A 24691-nucleotide genomic window follows, 5' to 3' on the forward strand; every position below is an offset into this window, starting at 1 on the left:
CCTCTCTTCTTCCTTCTGGGCCTCGGTTTCTCGGTGAGTAGAAGGAGAGAATTGGATTAAGTCAGGGATCACAGTTACCCAGCCCTCATCCTGCCACTTTCTGCTCTTTGTCCTGTGAGCAACACAGCTGATCACAGTCCACGGCATTGGGACTTTACTGGGAAACAAGACAAATGCAGAAAAAAGAGCAAGCGAATAATCTAAAATAAACTAAGGTAAACTCCAGAGGAGTTGGGAAAGATTCCATGAAGGAAAAGAAGTTGAGCTGAGTCCTTGCTGAACTCTGGTCTCTCCTTGGCTCTACATCAACTCAGCACTTAATTATTTCCTGTGGGTTCCCCCAAAAAACACACATTAGAATTGCTAGGAAATGTTCAAAAATACAGATTCCCAGGTCCCACCCCAGATCCACAGAATCAGAGTCTCCAGTGTTAGTTCCCGGGAATCTGTACTTTCTCAAGTTAAATTTACAATGCAAATGTAGCCAACTCAAACCTGGCGCCGCCAGGCTGTGTTATTGGATAAAAAAGTAGAACTTGATTAATATGAACTAATTGAGTGGAGTGCAAAATTAGCTAAAACTCTGAATTACACTGTGTTTAAACAAGTGTAGTTTTGTTATATTAATCACACATCAGTTAATGACGTCTATGGAGCACTTCAAACAGCCCACATTAATGACTTCTAAAAGATGATTCCTGTATTACAGCAGTTCTTGTGAGGTGCTAAGTGCTAAGTACATTTTGCTTGCTCTGGCAGTTGAAACATTCCTCCTTACTGATATATATATATATATATATATATTTTTTTTTTTTTTTTTTTTTTGAGACAGAGTCTCCCTCTGTCACCTAGGCTAGCATGTAGTGGCATGATCTCGGCTCACTGCAGCTTCCACTGCCTGGGTTCAAGTGATTCTCCTGCCTCAGCCTCCTAAGTAGCTGGGATTACAGGCATGTGCCATCACACCTAACTAATTTTTGTATTTTTACTAGAGATGGGGTGTCGCCCTGTTGGCCAGACTGGTCTCGAAACTCCTGACCTCAGGTGATCCGTCTGCCTTGGCCTCCCAGAGTGCTGGGATTACAGGCATGAGCCACCATGCCCAGCCTCCTTACTAATATTTTGAGCTACTTTACCAAATTCTCTTCTCCTCCTTAGGTAAATATGAGGGCAAACTTCAATGGGTCCCTGTCAGACTCAGCCCAGATTCTGGATAGAATTGAATGACATTTTCTTGCTATTTTTCACTTTTTTTGTATGCTGTTTTTGAAACAATAGCTGTATTATTTCTAGGTGTATTTAGAGTCTTTTTATCTAATAAGTATAGGACCTTTAAGAGATGAATTGCTGCATAGTATTCCATGGTGTATATGTGCCACATTTTCTTTGTCCAGTCTATCATTGATGGGCATTTGGGTTGGTAAAAGGATGAGTTCATGTCCTTTGCAGGGACATGGATAAAGCTGGAAAACATCATTCTCAGCAAACTAACACAGGAATAGAAAACCAAACACTGCATGTTCTCACTCATAAGTGGGAGATGAACAACGAGAACACATGGACACATCACACACCAGGAACATGGATACATCACACACCAGGGTCTGTCAGTGGGTGGGGGGCTAGGGGAGAGATAGGATTAGGAGAAATACCTAATGTAGATGACAGGTTTATGGGTGCAGCAAACCACCATGGCACATGTATACCCATGTAACAAACCTTCATGTTCTGCACATGTACCCCAGAACTTCAAGTATAATAATAATAAAAAAAGAGATGAATTGATTCATTACACCTTTTTATGAACTAAAACTCCTGGTGTACTGCCCCATACATATTTCGCCACTAGACTATAAACAATTTATCTTGTTCCTGCTGTACTTAGGCACCCAAAAGTGTATCTAGCCCCTTGTAGTTGTTCAATAAATATTTGTTGAATGAATGAATGAATACATTGAAGGCTTAATAAATGTTTTTAAACTAACAACTCCACTTAAGGGGGACCTGGGTGATCATAAGCATCACTGCAGGAGCTTTTTAAAAATACAAATTCCTGGACTCCAGGCCTATCCAGTCAGAACCTCAAGAGGTGGCACCCAAGTTATTCTGGGACTTACCCACATTTGGGAGCCACTAAAAAGCATCTCCTAATGTGCCATATCAGTTCTTCCAATGTTGCCTCCTCCCAGAAGTCTCTCATGCCTTCCCTCGCCCTAGCTATGGAACGTGGTTTTTCTTGCCTTTGAACCTTTTTGGGTCAAATGTTATTATCAGTATTATTACTTCTCCAGTGGCTCTGTTCTCACTCTGCCTCCAATCTCAGCAGTTTCTCTTCTGTCTTTACCCATCTAGGTAGAAGGTAAATTCCTTGCAAGCGGGTAACTCACTTAGAACACCTTACAACATCTCACACATAGGGTGACCTGAAGTTCAGACATTCTAAAGTGTCATTGAAGACTCAATGTTGACTTAATAATTGGTTTGTTTCAAGAGAAGAAAAGCACCACCTCCAGAATGAAAGATGGTGGTATGTCAGAGATACTCTTAAAGTATAATGCAGCGTAACAAGACTATGAATTATCAGTCCATCTTTTCACAATAACTTACCCTGTGTGTTGAGATTATCTTCTGAAAGGTCACCTTCAAATTATATGAACAGAAAGAAAGAAAAATACTCCTAACACAACCAACATGTCTCACATGGAGACTGACAATGGAATAATTACTTCCAATAAGTAGCAAACATAGCATGTGACAATAATGGCCAATAATAACTCTAATAGTTCTTGTCCTAGTATTGTATTCCAGGAGAAATTCTAGGCACATTACCTTAGTTCTCCCAACAACCTTCCAAAGGTCATTTTACAGATGAGGAAACTGAAGCTCATACAGTTACTCATCTTTATAAGTTCCTTTTAAGGCCAGGCGCAGTGGCTCATGCTTGTAATCCCAGCACTTTGGGAGGCCGAGGCAGGCGGATCACTGGAGGTCAGGAGTTCAAGACCAGCCTGGCCATCATAGTGAAACCTCATCTCTACTAAAAATACAAAAAATTAGCCAGGCATGGTGGCGGGCACCTGTAATCCCAGCCGAAGCAAGACAGTCACTTGAACCCAGGAAGTGGAGGTTGTAGTGAGCTGAGATTGCGCAACTGCACTCCAGCCTGGGTGACAGAATGAGACTCCATCTCTAAAAAAAAAAAAAAAAAAAAATCCTTTTAAACCCAGAGATTCTGGAATTCAAACAAATAGCATGGGCCACTGTCTGTGTGTGTACACAGATATGTGCCCACAGGCAAACCATCATTTTAGTTGTGGGATAGAAGGATTTGTGTTGTTGTAGTTTCTATATACTTTGTTCCTTATACTCCAAGTGTATGCCCTCCGCACAAGGATCTTGTCTAACTCTGACCTTCACTTAGGGCCCTCATTGTGACTAAGTTAAGTGAATCATAATATTTGGTTTCACAAATGTTACCAGCGCAAATTTACAGCGGGGTAGGAACAGAGTGTTAGATATGAAGTACTTAAAATAGACTTCAGATTTTTTAATTTCCACCAAGAATGAATAAAATGGTATGTCCATTTATTAGTGCTTATTTCATCAGTGCTGGCAAAACTGTCAGGGTGGCGAAAGTTACATTCTCAGGGCACTCCCTTCTTCCCACCTCTCTCATGAAACCAGGAGCTTAATGTTCTTTTTCCTTCCGCCCTGCAGCCAAATTCTCATTCTGGAAAGGGCCTAAGAAATATATTATCATTAAGAGAATCCTTATACACTGTTGGTAGGAATGTTCATTAGTTCAGCCCCTGTGGAAAGCAGTTTGGTGATTTCTCAAAGAACTAAAAATAAAATTATTATTCAACCCAGCAATCCTATTACAGGGTATATACCCAAAGGATAATAAATTATTCTACCTAAAAGACACCTGCACTATTCATAATAGCAAAGACATGGAATCAACCTAGGTGCCTATCAACAGTGGATTGAATAAAGAAAATTTGGCACATGTACACCGTGGGGTAATATGCAGCCCTGAAAAAGAACAAAATTGTGCATTTTGCAGCAACATAGATGCACCTGGAGGAATTATCCTAAGTGAACTAACACAAAAATGGAAAACCAAACACCACATGTTCTCACTTATAAGTGAGAGCTAAACAGACATCAAGATAGGAACAATAGACAGTGGGGACTCCAAAAGTTGGAAGGAAGGGAGAGTGGCAAGGATAGAAAAACTACCTATTGGGTAATATGTTCACTATCTAGCAAATGGGTTCAATAGAAACCCAAATCTCAGCAACATGCAATATGTCCATGTAACAAACCTGCACACATACCCCCTGAATCTAAAAAATTTTTTAAAGTTATATATTCCCATTAAGACACTGATGAAGTTTTCAGGACAGTTTTGTGCCTTTGTAGGGAAATGGAGAAGCAGCTTCTAACATTCTTTGAAAGGAGGCATCCTGGAGTAGTAGACCAAGGCTGGGCTTTGCTCACATACCAGAGTTCAAATCCCAATTCTGTCACTTTCTAGTTGTGGGTCGTGGGAATGCCACTTAAGCTCTCTGGCACTCAGTGTCATTGGCGGTTAAGGATACCAATATCCAGATGGCAATATTGTGGTAAGAGTTGGGAAATATCTGTAAAGAGTCTGATACATGGGGAACTCTAAAAGGGCAGAGCTTATGTCTCTGTCTCCATTCATGGTTCATGTCACACGAGAACAGTCTGGGATCCATGTAGGAGACCAAGAAATATCTACGGAAGGACAGGAGTAAATGAAACGGTAGCCATTCTTACTGAAATCTGCTCAATGCCAAGTGGGCCTACAGTATTTCCTCCTTCTGTGGGCAAGAAAGTGGAGCTGGAGGCATAAGCCTGGTTTCCTGAGATCACTAATTTTCCATTCTTTCTAACCATTCTAGGGCAAAGAAGGAGCCTTCATGGTAAGGGATTCCAGGACTGCAGGAACATACACCGTGTCTGTTTTCACCAAGGCTGTTGTAAGGTATGGAGTTAACTCTGCTCAGGAAAGTGGAGAGAAACACTTCTGAAGTGTGTGAGCACTGGGGTACAGACAACAAAGTTAGACAGTGCAAGAGGTAGAGGCTCACTAGAAATGGTCTGTTTTCCCTCTTTACTCCAAGAAAACCAAATCCATGGAGATCAAGGATAGAACTTAAGAGACTTAGAAAGTGACAGAGCTGGGAGTGGATGCCAGGTCCTCTTTCAATTAGCATCTCCAATTTTAGAGTTCTAAAGACATAAAATACTTGGCACTGTATTGGATGAGTATATAATTTAATACATAGAATAACAGAAGAGATATTTCTATCTGGAAGCAAAAATATATGAACTCCAGTTCTGGCTCTGCTCATAAAACTACCTACCATTAACTGAGTCTTTATTATGTGCCAGAAAATATGCAGACCATTTCCAATCCTAAGAAGCCCTGAAGGCAGGTATTACTATGCTCATTTCACACAGAAGAAACCGAGGTTCAGGAGCTGATGGTGCCTCCCTATGGCCATGGGTCTGAAGGGGCCAAGCCACATCCAGGCTCCAGCCAATTGGACTGCAAGATCCTTCCTGCTTTTCTGCCCCTCTGTACCTGTTTCTTCTCTGTAAAACAATGTCTAAGAACCTATCTAGGTCTCAAATTCCCTTCTAATTAGAACACTAGTTAGAACTAAGCTGTTTGACAATGACCAAAGTGCAGTCAGAATTAAGCAAAGAGACAAATAATTTTTAAGGTGTCTTCGGAAAATTTTTTTGGAAGACTGAGGATGTGAGCAGGACGTGGAGCAAGGGCAGGTGGCAAAGAGGAAGGGCCCGATCCAGGGATGGGAGGGAACACAGTGTACATCACAGAGGGGCCGTGCCTCTACCATGGCTGGGAGACAGTAAGGAGGTGACCTGCAACCCCACAGGTATGACGGAGAAGGGATGAAACATAAAGTCTGTGTCGAGGCTCCCCACAACTACCCCCAGCTTCAGGGATTCACTAGGAGGCCTTCCAGGACAAAGACTTATTGAGATTTAATACAGCAAAGTGATACAAAGCAAAATCAGCAAAGGGAAAAGACACATGGGACAAAATCTAGAGGAAACAAAACACAAACTTCCGAGAGTCCTCTCCCACTGGAGCCAAACAGGACGTGCTTAATTCCGCCAGCAACAAGTTGTAACCACACGTTAGCAGTCTACCAGGGGAGCTCATTAGAGACTCAGTACCCAAGGCTTTTATTAGAGGCTGTTTCCACAGACAGCCCCTGCCTAGCACATGCCAAAGTTCCAGATACCCAAAAGGAAAACAAGCGTTCACCATAAAACACATTGTTTCTAGCAGACGGTTTAGGCACAGCTCGCCACCCTTATCAGTTAGGGAAAGAGCCCTCCCAAAATCCAAGTTCCCAAACACCAGCCAAGGGTTAACCATGCAAGCAGGTCTTTCTAAGGAGGGTAGTCAGGCCTGTTATGTTCATCCTCTGCAGCTTATTTGACTTAGGCTTTCTCAATGTATGCTAACAATCAGTTAAATTCATAGAATAGGCAAGGCAAACACATAGCAAATATTTCCATTCCCTCATTTTGTGGCAATGGAAGAACCATCACCAATCCATCACAGCATTGCTGTCCACTGGGTCCAGACACAACCTCAGAGTCCTTTTTAACACAGTACTGCAGCACCCAGGCCCAATCTGTCAAGACAGACTTATAAGTTGAACAATATCTGCCACCTTGTGAGAGGTTATAAGACAAAGATAATAAGAACTTAATACTAGTAGACTTTTTTGTGTCTCAACGTTGCTTCTTAATAATCATTACATTTGTGTTTCATTTGTTTAAGTGAGAACAATCCCTGTATAAAGCATTATCACATTAAGGAAACAAATGACAATCCTAAGCGATACTATGTGGCTGAAAAGTATGTGTTCGATTCCATCCCTCTTCTCATCAACTATCACCAACATAATGGAGGAGGTAAGCTCTAGAGCAGGGGTGGACCCGGGCCGCCCAGCAGGAGGTGAGCAGCAGGTGAGCAAGCATTACTGCCTGAACTCTGCCTTCTGTCAGATCAGCATCATTAGATTCTCATAAGAGTGCAATCCCTATTGTGAACAGCACTTGTGGGATCTAGGTTGTGTGCTCCTTATAAGAATCAAATGCCTGATGATCTGAGTTGGAACAGTTTCATCCTGAAAGCAACCCCCTGCCACACCCATCCATGGATAAACTGTCTTCCACAAAGCCGATCCCTGGTGCCAAAAAGGTTGGGGACTGCTGCTCTAGAGGACAAAGCCAGAGGGCACCTGGGTTAGGCTTTTTTGAATTGCTATCAAGGAATACCTGAGGCTGGGTAATTTATAAAGAAAAGAGGTTTAATTGGTCCATGGCTGTATAGGAAGCATGGTGCCGGCATCTTCTTGGCTTTTAGGGAGCCCTCAGGAAGCTTTCAGTCATGGCAGAAGGCAAAAGGGGAGCAGGAGTATCACATGGCAGGAGCAGGAGCGAGGAGGGAGAAGATGCCACAGACATTTAAACAACCAGGTCTTGCATGAACTCAGAGTGATAACTCATTTATTATCACAAGGACAGTGACAGCACCAAGGCATTTGTGATGGATCCCACCTAATGACCCAAACACCTCCCATCCCACCAGGCCCCACCTCCAACATAGGGCTTTTCTTTTCTTTCTTTTCCTTTCTTTTCTTTTCTTTCTTTCTTTTTTTTTTTTTTTTTTTTTTTGAGACAGAGTTTCGCTCTGTTGCCCAGGCTGGAGTGCAGTGGCTCAATCTTGGCTCACTGCAACCTCCACCTCCCAGGTTCAAGCAATTCTCCTGCCTCAGCCTCCTGATTAGCTGGGATTACAGTCATGTGCCACCACACCCAGCTAATTTTGGTATTTTTTTGTAGAGACAGGGTTTCACCGCATTGGCCAGGCTGGTCTTGAACTCCTGACCTCAGGTAATCTGCCCGCCTCAGCCTCCCATACTGCTGGGATTACAGGTGTAAGCCACAGTGCCCAGCCAGGGATTACATTTCAACATGAGATTTGGAGGGGACAAACATCCAAACTATATCAGCACCCACACAGGAGACTTAATGAAAACTGGCAAAAGCTCACCCTGGCTTCTTTTTGACTATAAATAATAAATAAATATACAAATAGAAAAATATGACAAATATTTAATTATATTATATATCTTCTATTAGCAAGCTATCTTGTGGAAATAATGGAATTTTACCGCCTGCCCATCTGTGCTTATGATGTTTTCAAGGAGGATATGATATCAATAATTAGGCTTTGGGATTTGTTTCCAGAATAAAATTAGCTTTTGCGTCTGATTATTATTATTTTTTTTAGTGATTTAAGTTAGATGGTTGCTAGAGCAAAGCCCTAACCACTGCTTCTTGGCTTTTCAATCAACCCAGGCCTGGTGACTCGACTCCGGTATCCAGTTTGTTTTGGGAGGCAGAAAGCCCCAGTTACAGCAGGGCTGAGATACGGTGAGCAGTACAATCAGGAATGTAAACTCATGTCCCTAAAGGTCTGGGGCAAATTCTGAATAAACTGGCCATGAGCCTACCTGTTCCTCAGACTACAAATCACCATTAAAACAAGTATATTATATATCTAGAGATGATGGCACTAATGAATATTTACATTGTGTGTAAGAGAAGTACATATACAAGCACATTTCTCTAGGTCAAACCAGTGGCCATTGGTTTTAGTGAAGAGTTCATTAATGAAGTGTTTATTAAGCACCTACTTTGTACAGAGCACCCTACTAAATGCTATTAGAAAAATATTAGAAAACCATGCCTTAGCACTGTGTTTCCACCTATCTTCTAGAACTTTTATATCATCTAGTTGGTTGAGTAGCAGACTATTGCCAGAACTGCAAGTTGAGAGCATCTAGAAGTGTTTCTCTGCATAAGAGAGTGTTAAAATTCTTTGGAATGCCTTTAGGCATAGCATGATCTCCAGTGCTACAGCCCCTACTATGTTTTCTTGCCCTATGGAATTGCTTCACTCACTTGGGATTACCTGCCTGGACTCTGAAGGCATTTGGCTTTGCATCCCTTGGTCCCAACTGTGTGCTGCCTGTGGAGAAGGCTGGTCTAATTTTCATTTCTTATCTCCTAGCTTGGTCGTTCTCAAATTTCAGTGTGCATCAAAGTCTTCTAGAATGCTTATTAAAAATGTTGACTCCTGGCTCCTATCCAAACACTCACCAAAACACAATCCTTGATAGGGTCCTGGAGTCTACTTTTTTTTCTGGCATGATCTCCCTCTGTCACCCAGGCTGGAGATGCAGTGGCGTAATCACGGCTCACTGCTGCCTTGACCTCCTGGGCTCAAGCGATCCTCCCACCTCAGCCTCCCAAGTAGCTACCATGCCTGGCTAATTTTTAAAATTTTTTTTGTAGAGACAGGGTCTCACTATGTTGCCCTGGCTGGTCTTAAACTCCTGGGTTCAGGCAATCCTCCTGCCTCAGCCTCTCAAAGTGTTGGGATTACAGGCATGAGCCACTGTGCCTGGCTGAGTCTACATTTTAAACAAGCATGCTAGGTGATTTTGATACAAGTGGTCAGAGGGCAATACTTTGAGAACCACTGCCATGCATGGGCTTCTTTATCCCTAACCAGCACCATGTCCGGCACACAGTAGGTGCTCAATACTGCCTGCTGTTGAGTCTCTGCCTCAAAGCAGTGGAAATCTGGCTGTTTAGGTACCAGACCAAGCACTGGGGAAAGATAGTGCCTCTTTAGCCTCCTTATGAAAATAAGTGTATTCTAATAAATGTAGAATCTTAATGTGTCCATGCTGGATGGGAGTTCAGATATTATCTGGTCAGCCCACTCATTTTGTTGGTGAGGAAATTGAGCCTCGGAATCTCGTACTTGTTTGTTAAACATTTCTTGAGAGCCTCCCATGTGCCAGACACTGGGCTAGCTTGTGCCTCTGCACAAATTCTCTTTAAATCTTTCTCTTTAACTGCCCCTCTGCCCCAGTAAGGCCTAATAGGGTTCTGTGTATATAGCAGGTGCTCTTAATAGATGAATGAATGAAAGAATGATCAGCTCAAATGAAATTTACTTAGTGTGAAAAATGACATAGAAAATGGGACATTGCAAGAACCCTTTCTTTAATATTTGGTTAATATGGTTTCTTTAATATCTTGATTAATGCCACTCTCCTTCTTTCCATGTTACCTTCCCACACATATTTTCATAGTTTTCTAGCATATCCTATGTTATTATGTGGGGAAAGGATAATTTATTTGCCATCTTTGAATTATATTAACAATAGGCTAAAATTCTAGTTAGGGCTTTATAGTCCCCTGGTATCCCAATACCTTATATCTACTGCTTGCTGACCCCAGAGAACTATCTCTCTCTCTTCCAGGGAAATGGGTAATCGATCCCTCGGAGCTCACTTTTGTGCAAGAGATTGGCAGTGGGCAATTTGGGTTGGTGCATCTGGGCTACTGGCTCAACAAGGACAAGGTGGCTATCAAAACCATTCGGGAAGGGGCTATGTCAGAAGAGGACTTCATAGAGGAGGCTGAAGTCATGATGTGAGTGCTCAGAACAAGGATATGCAGAAACTCTGGGGGGAACTTCGGTTCCGTGTTCTTGAAATGCCATTCAAACGCCAGGGGGTACTATCTCCCTGTGCAAACTCCCAGCAGTGGCTTCCTATTGCACAGAGAATAAAATCAAACTCTTCACAGTGGTCTCCAAGGCCCGCCATAATCTGATCATGCCCACCTCCCCCTTCTCAGCTCCTACCCATCTCTCCTCCGGTCCATGATATGCCAGCCACACTGGCCTCTGCTCATCTTCACACACACAGCTGACTCCTTGCCATTTTTCAGGTCTCAGCTCCAATGACATGTTTTTGTTTTGGGGAGGGAATGAATATTATTTTCATCCAAACCATAAATTAGACAAAATGACCATTGGCTATTTTGGTACCATAATATTTTCGGCATTTTTGGGAGACTGAGTTTAGGCCATCTCACCCCTTGTCTTTTTCCTCCAGGAAACTCTCTCATCCCAAACTGGTGCAGCTGTATGGGGTGTGCCTGGAGCAGGCCCCCATCTGCCTGGTGTTTGAGTTCATGGAGCACGGCTGCCTGTCAGATTATCTACGCACCCAGCGGGGACTTTTTGCTGCAGAGACCCTGCTGGGCATGTGTCTGGATGTGTGTGAGGGCATGGCCTACCTGGAAGAGGCATGTGTCATCCACAGAGACTTGGTATGAGCATGCAGGGGGAACACCCACAGGTCCAGGGTAAAGGGACAGTTCTCACTGAAATGACTGGTAATGCATTAATAAATAATACATTACAGACAATCTCCTTTCCTTTCTCAACTTCTCCCTTCCTTCACCTACTTTGGGTGGTCCTAGTGGAAAGGGCTTCATGAGGACTTACTTCTGGGCTCTGATCCCAGCCCAAACTCTTTCACCTCCTGCATTTCAGTTTACATTCTTCCAAAATGGAGATAACTGCCACTCCTTCTTAACCTCTCTGTGACTCAATTTCCTCCTGGTAAATTGAGGAAACTGAGTTTGTCTGAAGGTGTTATTCAAGGGTCTACCAGAATCACACTGGGGAAGCCCTTAAGCTACTTTCAGAATCTCTGGTGGCTGGGACTCAGGAATATTCATTTTAACACATTCCCCATATGATTTGTATGCACATTAAAATTTGAGACACGCGGCCGGGTGCGGTGGCTCATGCCTGTACTCCCAGCACTTTGGGAGGCCGAGGTGGGCGAATCACAAGGTCAGGAGTTCGAGACCAGCCTGGCCAACATGGTGAAACCCCATCTCTACTGAAAATTCAAAAAATTAGCTGAGCTTAGTGGCGGGCACCTGTAACCCTAGCTACTTGGGAGGCTGAGGCAGGAGAATCACTTGAACCCAGGAGGCAGAGGTTGCAGTGAGCTGAGATCAAGCCACTACACTCCAGCCTGGGTGACACAGTAAGACTCCATCTAAAAAAAAAAAAAAAAAATTGAGACACACTGGAGTGTTATCTCCAATGGCTCTTTCAATGCAACAGTCTATAATACTAATTAGGGGTCAGGTACTCTCCCTATTGAAGAACAGTTTTAAGAGGATTAACAACATCAAAACATTCTTAATTTAGTCAACTGGGAGACGCTTTCTTCCTCTTATCCCTGATGTTAACATTTCCTATCACATCAGGTTGCATTAGAGCCTATCTTTGGTTAGACAACACCAAGGATTTCTAATTAGAACTCAAGAATGAAGATAAACTTACTCATCTTGATAGTGGATCTTACACATTCAACTTTCCAGTTAACTTCCAGCGGCATTTGTGAGGCTTAATTAACATTTGTAAAGCTCCATGATGCCCTTGTATGACAGCACTGCAGTAAAGCAAAGGACTGTGATTATAGGAGACTCCTTAACTACTGATGACTCATCAACAGTTTTCCTCTCCGCCTTTGTTTGCCTGTCTCCTCTCCAGGCTGCCCGAAATTGTTTGGTGGGAGAAAACCAAGTCATCAAGGTGTCTGACTTTGGGATGACAAGGTAAAAGAGGGATGTGGTGCCGGAGAAGTCTCAGGAATGGGACTGAGGCCCCCGGAACATTCTGACCTTCTCCCTCCACTCTCTTCCCAGGTTCGTTCTGGATGATCAGTACACCAGTTCCACAGGCACCAAATTCCCAGTGAAGTGGGCATCCCCAGAGGTTTTCTCTTTCAGTCGCTATAGCAGCAAGTCCGATGTGTGGTCATTTGGTGAGTGTCATGCTGGGCCCCACTGCCCCATGATCTGGGTTGCAGGCCAGCTGTTTCCTTTATCAAATGCAGACAACCCTACCCACACCGAACCCTGTATCATATCATGAGGGTGTCCCACTGGAGGGTTGTGTAAGAAAGGCCCTGAAAACTATGAAAGGGCCTTCATTATTTTGTTTGTTTTTAGAGATACTGGACATGGTGGTGGGAGTTAACTAAAAGTGGAAACAAGAGTTCTGGTGCCAGCTGCTGTGAAGTCAAAAGCTGGAGAAGTCAGGAGATTCAAATATGAGCCCCTTGAAGGCAGGGACCATGTTTTGTCCAACACTACATTTCCATACTTATCTCTCAATAAGTATTAATATTTATTCATTCATTCAACAACAATTAACTGATCATCTATTCTATGCCAAGGGCTAATCTAGGTGCTGAGGATGCAGTGGTTCATAGAACAGAAAAGACTTCTGTTCTTTTGGAACTAAATTTGAGATGGGAGGGGAGACAGAAAATCACAAAAGATCATAATAACAGTCATAAACAATAATAATAATAAACAAGCTAAGGGATAGAAGATAAAGCCAGGCAATCATAAGTAGGTGCTATGAATAAAATAAAACAGTAATGGGGCAGAGTGACTAGGCTAGAGAGAGGGTCTGCTTTGAATAGTGTGGTGTGGGAAGGCCTTTCTCAGAAGGTAATTCTTCAGCAGAGACTTGAATGATAGGAGGGAGCTGTCACCATTTGAAGAGCCAGGGAACAGTGTCCCTGACAGAGGGACCAGCAAGTGCAAAAACTTGGTGCATCCAAAGAACAAGGGGTACTGACTTATTGGGAGAACAACAGGCAATGAAGCTGGTAGGCCATCATAAGGAATTAGAATTTCTAAAAAGTGCAAATGGCCATGAAGGGATGAATGATGTTGGTATTGCAGGATGTGCCAAATGTTCTTGCTGGATTTGCCATGTCACCTGAAGTCATAGTTTGTGCATACTAAAGTGTGCAAAAAAATATACCAGACAACCTCTTTGATTTGGATTACAAGAATTATACTGTGGACAGAAACTACTTGAAGATTGATTTTTGCCATTCGGTATGAAGGAAGGGTTTGACAAGGGCTTACTAGTAGTAGAAACCAGGGGGGAGTTTGGCTAGGTAAATCTTTTAGGAGAAGAATGAGTGTTAAAAATCTTCTGCAGCATTTTAGACTATCCATCCCTTGGAGCCAAGTGGTTTGTTCATTATGAGTCCTACCTGTTTCTTAAAACAGTACCCTATTAACTAACCCTTGCAGCCACTTTGTTAACCAGGTTTAAGTTACAGAATGGACTTGAAAGAAATTGTACTAACAGCATTCTTGGATGACTCTCCTCTCCCCAGTGTGTATAACTAGGAAGGTTGGGGCTGATGTGCAGTCATCTCACTATGGGTGATGAAACTGATCACACTGCACCAAGCAAGCAAGGGCCCCACAATGAGAAATTTGGAGCAATGGCCACTTTAGCACATTCACCTTCTGACTCTGAATGGGGTTTATTCAGCCAAAGGGTGTCAGCCTGGGAATTTCCTGTGGCATCTTACCATTACAGGGTTGGGCTGAAATTAGTCCCTGCCTAGGATATATTATTTGAAGAGAGTCCAGAAATGAGTTGATGGATAGATGCAGAATTGAGAGATCAATGAAAAAAAGTGTGAAAAAACTGGGGGTACCAGCCTAAGCAACAGAAACCTGGATGAGCTGAAAACTCCATGCCTGCATCAGCCCACTGGACTTTGTCCTACATTTTAAGTTTCTTTGCCCTAATTAGTGGTGTGCTATTCAGAACAAGTCAACCTCTTTGTACTTCACTCAATTTTTTTATCTATACATTTCTCATCTATGTATTAAAGCAATCATTCTGAAACCATGTTTTAGCATCAGCACATTTTCAAAAAAATTTTCACTAAAAATTATGGTGTCTTGGGGTGATAAGCATTCTTATTTAGGGTCAGGTTCTGAATTTCCAACTCCTGAGGCACCTCTGAGTAACACCTAGAGATTCTGATCCACTGGGTTTGGGCTAGGGCCCAGGAATCTGCCATTTGAACAAGACTCTGAGATGACTTTTATTCAGGTGTTTTGGGGATCATGCTTTGGGAATGTCTACTCTAAGATTCTCTGGAATAAACTTTGAAAAGCTCTGAATTAGCTGATTTGCAAGCAGCCTTCTTGCTCTGACAACCTGTGAATATATCAGCACATGATAAAGACAAAGCTAGGTGTCACATTTCTACCAAGGGCAGAAGAGGAAAAGAAAGGGATTAAATCAGAGGTCAAAAATCGACAAGCAAAAGATGTGTTTTGCTTGGTCTACATGGTATTTTTTAAATTCAAGAATTTCAACTCTTAATTTTTGACGTCTTTTTTAAAAAAAATCAGAAAATGTGCCAATTCTGATCCCTCATTTTCATGTGCCATACTTTGGTTGGAGTCAAATCATAGCTGTCTCCTTAAGACAGAACTGTTTATCTCATTTTCCACAATCCTCCCCAATCCCAATAGTGTCACACCTCCTGCACTCCATTCATTTACATCCTGCATCTTGGCATTTGAGTCTACAACTCTTAGTTGTAGCATTTCAGTTTGGTACAACAAAGGGTCCATCTTGAAAACCCTTCTCCACTACAAAGGTTGGGAAATTTCAGTTCTTTAAAAATAGGACAGGCCTAATAAGCCTCAGGTAGACTTGATGCACTTCTGGAGGTAGCACATGAATCCTAATGCAAGGAGTCTGTAATTTCTAGAGGCAGGTTGGTTTGTTTGCTATCTGTGGGCTTTGTCATTCACTGTGCTGTGCTCACCATTTCTTGTAGGTGTGCTGATGTGGGAAGTTTTCAGTGAAGGCAAAATCCCGTATGAAAACCGAAGCAACTCAGAGGTGGTGGAAGACATCAGTACCGGATTTCGGTTGTACAAGCCCCGGCTGGCCTCCACACATGTCTACCAGATTATGAATCACTGCTGGAAAGAGGTCAGTGGAGGAAGTGCTTCCCCATGCATTGTCGTATACAGTTTGAGGCCCTCCCTCCTTCCCTAGAGAAAGGAACCCTCTCGGAAGGATGAGGCAGGAGGGATAACTAATAGAGATTAGCAACAACATGACTTTGAGGATCTGTTAACGGGATAGATCCCCCATCCCTAAAGGAGCTGAAGGCGACCTTAAATATTATTTGGTTTGCTACATAATGTCACAAGCTATAAGCATAGCTTCAGAGAGGAGGATGGGGTGTGGCCTATGCCAGCTTCCTTCTCGATTTTCTGAGAAGAGAAAAAAAGTCTGTAACATCATAAAACCATTAAAAGCACAGGAAGTTAGTTCTATAACTTGGGGAACAAAGTTCACTTGCACTATGAAAATATTAAAATGGCTTAATTTGAGTTCATTTTATTCATTCTGCATTTAAAATGGGGAGCCAATTCCTCCGTACCTGCCCAGGTGGCTCATTTACCCCAACCTTGGATTGCAGGCCATGGCTTGAGCCCCATCACTATGAGTCTTAGTCTTTGCTGAGTTAGAAAATCATACATTTCAGCCAAAGTGGAAAGTTGCTGAAACAGACAATTAATAAAAATTCTGATCATTGTACGACAACAAGGTGGAATACAAAAAATTTAGAACCCTAGGATTTTGTCTCAGCTTTACCATTTATTTGCCATTTATCTTTGACAATTCTCTGAACTTCCTTTTTCTTACTGTTAAGAGAATTAAATAATGCTTGGTCTATGAGTTCATAGAGCTTTTATAATCAGAAACAAAGAAACAATGGAGACATAAAGGAGGGCATAAAACAAATCTTATCCACTTCATAAGGATTAGCTACAATAATAATAATGATGGCTGACATTCAGTTGGCACTTTTTCCCTCTTTTAACCATCATTTATTGATTTTTTTAAATTAATAGTCTTTATTTTTTAACAAAGAGTACAGAGTTCTCATATGCCCACCTCACCTGAACAGTTTCCCTGTTCACTAACATCTGGCATGAGTGTGATACATTTGTTACAATTAGTGAACCTCTATTCATACATTATATTAACTAAAGTTCATAGTTTACATTAAGGTTCAGTCTTTGTGCTGTAGAGTTCTGTAGGTTTTCACAAATTCATAAGGCCATGTATTCGTCATTATAGTATCAGACAGAATAGTTTTACTGCCCTAAAAATCTCCTGTGCTTCACCCATTTATCCCTCTCCTCATCCCCAAACCACTGGCAACTACTGATCTTTTCACTGTCTTCATAGTTTTGCCTTTCTCAGAATGCCATATATTGGCATCATACAGCATTTAGGCTTTTTGGACTGGTTTCTTTCACTTAGTAATATGCTTTAAGGTCCCTCCATGTCTTTTCGTGGCTTAATAGCTCATTTCTTTTTGTTGCCAAATAATATTCCATTGTATGGATATATCATGGTTTATTTATTTACCTACCAAAGGAAATCTTGGTTGCTTTCAGTTTTTGTGTTTGTTTGTTTGGGTTTTTGGGGTTTTGTTTTGTTTTTTTGAGATGGGGTCTTACTCTGTTACCCAGGCTGGAGTGCAGTGGCGCAATCTCAGCTCACTGCAACCTCTGCCTCCCAGTCTCAAGCGATCCTCCCACCTCAGCCTCCCAAGTAGCTGGGACCACACACATGTGCCACTACGCCCAGCTAATTTTTTGTATTTTTGGTAGAAACAGGGTTTTGCCATGCTGCCCAGGTGAGCAGGCAATCAATCCACCTCAGGCCTCCCGTAGTGCTGGAATTATAAGTGTGAGCGCTCAGGCAGACTGGTTTCCTTCACTTAGTAATATGCCTTTAAGGTCCCTCCATGTCTTTTTGGCTTGATAGCTCATTTCTTTTTATTGCTAAGTAATATTCCATTGTATGGATATGCCACAGTTTGTTTATCTATTTACCTGCCAAAGGAAATCTTGCTTGCTTTCAGTTTTAAACAATTATGAATAAAGCTGCTATAAATGTTTATGTGCAGATTTTTGTATATAAATTTTCAACTCAATTGGGTAAATGCCTAAGAGTATGCTTGCTGAATCATATGGTAAGACTATGTTTAACTTTTTAAGAAACTGCTAGAATGTCTTCCAAAGTAGCTGTATTATTTTACATTCCTACCAGCAATGAGAGTTCCTTATTTGCATTCATTGTTTTGGATTTCAGTGGTTCTAATAGATGTGTAGTCATATTACATTGTTGTTTTAACTTGCATTTTCCTAATGACATATGATGTTAAGAACATTTTCATATGCTTATTTGCCACCTGTATATCTTCTTGGTAATATCTATTCAGATCTTTTGCCCATTTCTCAATCAGGTTGTTTGTTTACTTATTGTTGAGTTTTAAGAGTTCTTTGTATATTTTGGATACAAGTCCTTTATCAGATATGTGTTTTGCAAAATTTTCTCCTAGTCTGTGGCATGTCTTCTCATTCTCTTGACAGTGTCTTTCACGGAGAAGACTTTTCAAATATTTTAACAAAGCTCAACATCAACTTATTTATTCATGAATTTTGCTTTTGGTTTACATCTAAAAACTCATTGCCAAGCCCAATGTCACCCAAATTTTCTCCTATGTTATTTTATGGAAGTTTTATAATTTTGCATTTTACATTTAGGTCTATGATCCACTTTGAGTTAATTTTCCTGAAAGGTGTCAAGTCTGTGACTAGAGTCATTGTTTTACATATGGATGTCCAATTATTACAGCCCTGTTTGTTGAAAAGACTATACCCTTTCTCCTCTGTTCCTTTGTTAAATGTTAGTTTACTATATTTATATGGATCTATATCTGGGCTGATCCATTAATCTGTTTGTTTATTCTTTCACTAGCACCATCCTCTCCCATTACTGTAGCTTTAGAGTAAGTCCTGAAGTCAGGTAGGGTCAGTCTTCTAGCTTTGTTGTTCTTCTTCATTATTGTATTGGCTCTCTGGGTCTTTTGCCTCTCCATATAAATGTTACAGTCAGTTTGTCAATATCTAAAAAATAACTTGCTGAATTTTTATTAGGATCGTATTGAATCTATAAGTCAAGTTGGGAAGAACTAATATTTTAACACTATAGTGTCTTCCTGTCCATGAACATGGAATATCTGTCCATTTATTTAGATCTTTTTTGCTTTCTTTTATTAGAATTTTTAATTTTTTCTCATTTAGATCATGTAGATATTTTCTGAGATTTATACCCAGATATTTCGTTTTTTGGTGTTCTTTAGCATTAATTTCTTGATGTATTTTTATATGTGATTTATTGAATTCTCAAAACAATTTCATGAGGTAGTTACTATTATTATCTCCATTTTACAAATGACAAAACTGAGGTTCAAAGAGGTTAAATAACCTGCTCAATGTCACACAGCTAATTACTGGTAAAACTGAGATTAAACACTCAGTTTTAATGTCACACAGCTAATTACTGGTAAAACTGAGATTAAACACTCAGTCCCTTGGATTCCAGAATACCTGCTGTTAACAACTAGGACAATGTATCTGGAATACAGTCAACATGGAAGCACATACAAAAATCCACAGGGGATGCTGCTATTAAATTCTGGTTTGTTTTGGATTTACCTATGACGCACAAGTACAAGGAACTTACAGAGTTCTTTTTTCCCTCTCCAGAGACCAGAAGATCGGCCAGCCTTCTCCAGACTGCTGCGTCAACTGGCTGAAATTGCAGAATCAGGACTTTAGTAGAGACTGAGTACCAGGCCACGGGCTGCAGATCCTGAATGGAGGAAGGATATGTCCTCATTCCATAGAGCATTAGAAGCTGCCACCAGCCCAGGACCCTCCAGAGGCAGCCTGGCCTGTGGCATCAGTCCCTGAGTCACCATGGAAGCAGCATCCTGACCACAGCTGGCAGTCAAGCCACAGCTGGAGGGTCAGCCACCAAGCTGGGAGCTGAGCCAGAACAGGAGTGATGTCTCTGCCCTTCCTCTAGCCTCTTGTCACATGTGGTGCACAAACCTCAACCTGACAGCTTTCAGACAGCATTCTTGCACTTCTTAGTAACAGAGAGAGACATGAGTAAGACCCAGATTGCTATTTTTATTGTTATTTTTAACATGAATCTAAAGTTTATGGTTCCAGGGACTTTTTATTTGACCCAACAACACAGTATCCCAGGATATGGAGGCAAGGGGAACAAAGAGCATGACTCTTTTTCCAAGAAAACTGGTGAGTTAAGTAAGATTAGAGCGAGTGTGCTCTGTTGCTGTGATGCTGTCAGCCACAGCTTCCTGCCGTAGAGAATGATAGAGCAGCTGCTCACACAGGAGGCCGGATATTCTGAGAAGCAGCTTTATGAGGTTTTACAGAGTATGCTGCTACCTCTCTCCTTGAAGGGAGCATGGTGAGACCCATTGGATGGATTGGGGTGAACAGTTCAGGTCCCATGCTTGGAGCATTGGGTATCTGATGTCTGCACCAGAACAAGAGAACCTCTGACGGTGGAGAACCATGTGGTGCAAGAAGAGATCTTAGGTCTCTTCTTTTATACCAAGCTCATCTTTTATACCAAGCTGTGCAGGTGACTATGCCTCCTCTTCTGCACAGAATGCTTCCACCAGCATCCTGAGAAGAAATGATTACTTCTGAAAAACATCCTTTTTTCCAGCCTCTGGGAATCAGCCCCCCTCTCTGCACTATCCGATCCTCATCAACAGAGGGCAGCATTGTGTTGGTCAGCGTTCCCTTGGTGAGCAATTGAAACTTGTTTAGGCCCTAGGGTTGAGCAATTTTAAGGTTGAGACTCCAAGTCTCCTAAAATTCTAGGAGAGAAATAAAGAGTCTGTTTTTGCTCAAACCATCAGGATGGAAACAGTCAGGCACTGACTGGGGTGCTTCCAAGAGGCATGAGAATGCCTACTCTGGCTTGAGCACTTTTATATGCAAGGTGAATATGTACTGAGCTAGGAGACTTCCCTGCAAAATCTCTGTTCACCCTGGGTTCACATCCCCATGAGGTAATATTATTATTCCCATTTTACAAATAATGTAACTGAGGCTTTAAAAAGCCAAGACATCTGCCCAAAGTGATGGAACTAGAAAGTCTAGAGCTGGTATTCTAGCCCAAATCTGTCTGACCGCAATACACAGATTCTTTATTCCTATTCGACACTGCCTTCTACTGAAAATGAAAGGGATTGCAGAGGGAATAAATACAAAGATGGAAAGCCAGTAAAGAAGTCAGTATAGAACCACTAGCGAATAGTGTTGCTCTGGCACAGACCACTGTGGTTGATGGCATGGCCCTCCAACTTGGAATAGGATTTTCCTTTTCCTATTCTGTATCCTTACCTTGGTCATGTTAATGACTTTGGAGTTATTCAGTTAATGACCCTTTAATTCTCACAACCAACCAGTCATGTTGCTTGAAGCCATTTATAGACGAGCTTCTAAGCAACTTTAAAAGATTCTTCTGTAGAAGTATGAGTTCTTCCTTTAATTATCATTCCAACTTTCAGCTGTAGTCTTCTTGAACACTTCATGAGGAGGGACATTCCCTGATATAAGAGAGGATGGTGTTGCAATTGGCTCTTTCTAAATCATGTGACGTTTTGACTGGCTTGAGATTCAGATGCATAATTTTTAATTATAATTATTGTGAAGTGGAGAGCCTCAAGATAAAACTCTGTCATTCAGAAGATGATTTTACTCAGCTTATCCAAAATTATCTCTGTTTACTTTTTAGAATTTTGTACATTATCTTTTGGGATCCTTAATTAGAGATGATTTCTGGAACATTCAGTCTAGAAAGAAAACATTGGAATTGACTGATCTCTGTGGTTTGGTTTAGAAAATTCCCCTGTGCATGGTATTATCTTTTTCAAGCTCAGATTCATCTAATCCTTAACTGTACATGTGTACATTCTTCACCTCCTGGTGCCCTATCCCGCAAAATGGGCTTCCTGCCTGGTTTTTCTCTTCTCACATTTTGTAAATGGTCCCCTGTGTTTGTAGAGAACTCCCTTATACAGAGTTTTGGTTCTAGTTTTATTTCGTAGATTTTGCATTTTGTACCTTTTGAGACTATGTATTTATATTTGGATCAGATGCATATTTATTAATGTACAGTCACTGCTAGTGTTCGAAATAAAAATGTTACAAAGACCTGTTATCCTTTGTAGAGCACACAGAGTTAAAAGTTGAATATAGCAATACTAAAGCTGCATTTTAATAAATATGGTGCATAGGGCCTCGGTTCCATATTTATTTAAATCGCAAACTCTCAGAACTTTTCCTTAAGTAAAAATGGTTACATTGTTTCATTTTCCACAGACAAGTAAAGACTACATATCATTGAACAACATTCATTCAACAAGTAAGTATCAAACGTTCCTATGATTCATGCACACAGTTCAGTGTATGCATCCTCATGAAAACAAAGATGGAAAAGTCATAGTCTTTACTTCTAAATTCCTAGTCTGATTGAAAAGGAAAACATATAAAGAAATAAAATTATAATAGAACAATTAGGGCAACAACAAAAAACTGTGGTCAAAGAAGAAAAGAGCCCAGAATAAGTGATGGAATCTATCAGGGAAAGGATGACATCAAGGGAAACTTCTTAGAGCCCTGCTACTCAAAGTGTGGTCCCTGGACCAGCAGCAATAGCATCACCATGTTGTGAGAAATGCATATTCTCAGGCTTCTTCCTCACCTACCGAGCAAGAATTGTCATTTTAACAAGATCTGCAGGTAATTGTATACACATTAAAGTTTAAGAAGCACTGTCGCGAGGATATACTGTCTAAGCCAGTTTTGAAGATAAATTTATGAGTTATAAGGTAAGTAAGTGGGCAGAAGTAAGAGAAATACTTTCCAGGTAGAGAGAACAGGAAGTATTGGGAAGCTATTGTCAGTTCACTATTGCTGGAGCATGTGCGCATGCGCGTGCGTGCTGTGTGTGTGTGTGTGTGTGTGTGTGTGTGTGTGTGTGTGTGTGTGTGTGTATTTTCTCAGCAAGGGTAAGGATGATAGAAGAGGTGGGTAAATTGAAACTGAATCTATAAATCTAGGAAAGAACTATACTTTAAAAGACCAAGAAGTTGGAATTTCACCCTATAGGTAGAAAAGATGTCATTGCACAGGAAGAGAAGGTCAAATTTGCGATGTGTTTAAGAATATATTCTGGCAGCAGCATAGTGAATGGATTTGAGAAAGGCAAAGCCAGTGGAAAAGAAACTAATTTGGAGATGATCTTTGCCTTGTTCACAGTACCATATTATTTTTCCTAATCATTCACTGTCATCTGTTGTGTGGGTGACATATGGAAATTGTAATTTGGAGTACGTCATTCACTTTAGATAGCAATAAAATAGCTTTCCTTCTTAAAACCCCAGTAATATAAAGGCTGGGTGGTTATAGTTTTGGTGTGCTGAGCACTCTGTGCCTTTCAGTCCACCAAATGCCCAGCTCCATTGCAGGAGCCAGGTCATGAGCCAGTCAACCACTGAGCATGGAAGAGAAAGCCCAAGGCTTCCATGCAGTCCTTCCTAGAACTCACCTCTGTGCTTGAATCCCACTGCCAAATCATCCACATGAGAAAGTCAAAAGCAGATTGGAGGAACAGATCTGCTTCTCAGAGGATTTTTCCTGCAGACCCTGCTCTTCGCAGAATCTCCTAACACCTAAGGCCACCCTTTTGAGGAAAAGACAGAAATACCTCATTCAGCAAGAAAGGGAGTATGTGCATCATCAGGTGCAGAAAGAGCTGCAGATTCCCAATTAGAGGGCTTGGGAAGGTGGCCTGGTCAGGAACAGAGGGCTAGGGGTGGAAGCTGCATTTGAACAGTAAGCACATGGTTTTACTTTAGAATAGATATTAATTTGCGTGGGCTTTAATGGGGAAGGTGCTGAAATTTTGGTGCACTGAGGCTCACTTCCCAGAGCCACCCCTTGGTACCAGCACTAGGGGTGTGTGTATGGTTGTGTAAGAGTGTGTCTGCAATGACTTTGAGATTCTCCCCAAGGTACAATGTATAGTTGGCTTGTAGGATAACAGAGTCATACAGACAATGAGTGGTAGAAGGAGTTTTAGAGTTCATTTACTTATTTCATAAATGGTTACCATTCATCTACTATGGCTCTTTGTTAGGTACATGATCTAAAAAGATGACTAAGATATCTTACCAGTTAGGGACCAAGCACGTCACAATCAAATTAGTATAATTCAAGGAGAGCTTTTTCACAAAAGGACTATTTAAAACTGTGTGGGTCAGTTTAGGAGAACCTTAGAAAGTGGTACAGAGGAAAACCACAGCGGAGCACTCATGCTATGGTTTGAATGTTTGTGTTCCTCCAAAATTCCTATTGAAACGATCTCCAGTGCAATAGTATTAACTGGTGGGGCCTTTAGGAGATGATCAGGACGTGAGGGCTCTGCCCTTATGAATGAGATTACTGCCCTTATGAAAAGGTTTGAGGAGGTAGTCCCTTTCTGCCCTTTACCCTTCTGCCATATGAGAACACAGCAACAAGGTGTCATCTGTGGAGCAGAGAGCAAACCCTGACCAGATACTGAATCTGCTGGTGCCATGGTCTTGAGCTTCCCAGTCCCCAGAACTGTGAGAAATAAATTTCTGTGGTTTATAAATTACCCAGTCTAAGGTATTTTGTTATAGCAGCTTGAGTAGCTTGAAACAAGTAGTTATCACCCCCTAGGCCTGAAGGGATAACAAGGGAGAGTGGTCATTTAAATATGGAAGGAGAATATTGGAGAGGGCTGCCTTAAAGGAGAAGACCTTTAGTAAGGGACAGAGGAAACCCAAGGCAACATCACAGGGAAGAAGCCAGGGGCATCAATACCCTGCCTCACTCTCCTTCCTTTCTCCCATCAACTGGGTCTTCTATTGGTCAAATC

At 41.5% G+C, this 24691-nt stretch overlaps 1 protein-coding gene across 2 annotated transcripts in view; it reads left to right on the forward strand.

Annotated features, from left to right (window-relative positions):
• Positions 1 to 22024, forward strand: part of ITK (IL2 inducible T cell kinase) — an 85746-nt gene extending 63722 nt beyond the window's left edge. For both annotated transcript variants that reach the window (XM_055112829.2, XM_003818979.5), the window contains exons 9-17: positions 4932 to 5014; positions 6857 to 6990; positions 8443 to 8517; positions 10422 to 10593; positions 11061 to 11277; positions 12521 to 12585; positions 12676 to 12794; positions 15645 to 15802; positions 19447 to 22024. In XM_055112829.2, coding sequence (XP_054968804.1) covers positions 4932 to 5014; positions 6857 to 6990; positions 8443 to 8517; positions 10422 to 10593; positions 11061 to 11277; positions 12521 to 12585; positions 12676 to 12794; positions 15645 to 15802; positions 19447 to 19518 — 1095 coding nt within the window. In that variant the 3' untranslated portion in view covers positions 19519 to 22024. The remainder of the gene's footprint in view (positions 1 to 4931; positions 5015 to 6856; positions 6991 to 8442; positions 8518 to 10421; positions 10594 to 11060; positions 11278 to 12520; positions 12586 to 12675; positions 12795 to 15644; positions 15803 to 19446) is intronic.
• The last annotated feature ends 2667 nt before the right edge of the window (positions 22025 to 24691 follow it).

This window comes from Pan paniscus, chromosome 4 (genome assembly GCF_029289425.2).
Source record: "Pan paniscus chromosome 4, NHGRI_mPanPan1-v2.0_pri, whole genome shotgun sequence".
NCBI lineage: Eukaryota > Metazoa > Chordata > Mammalia > Primates > Hominidae > Pan > Pan paniscus.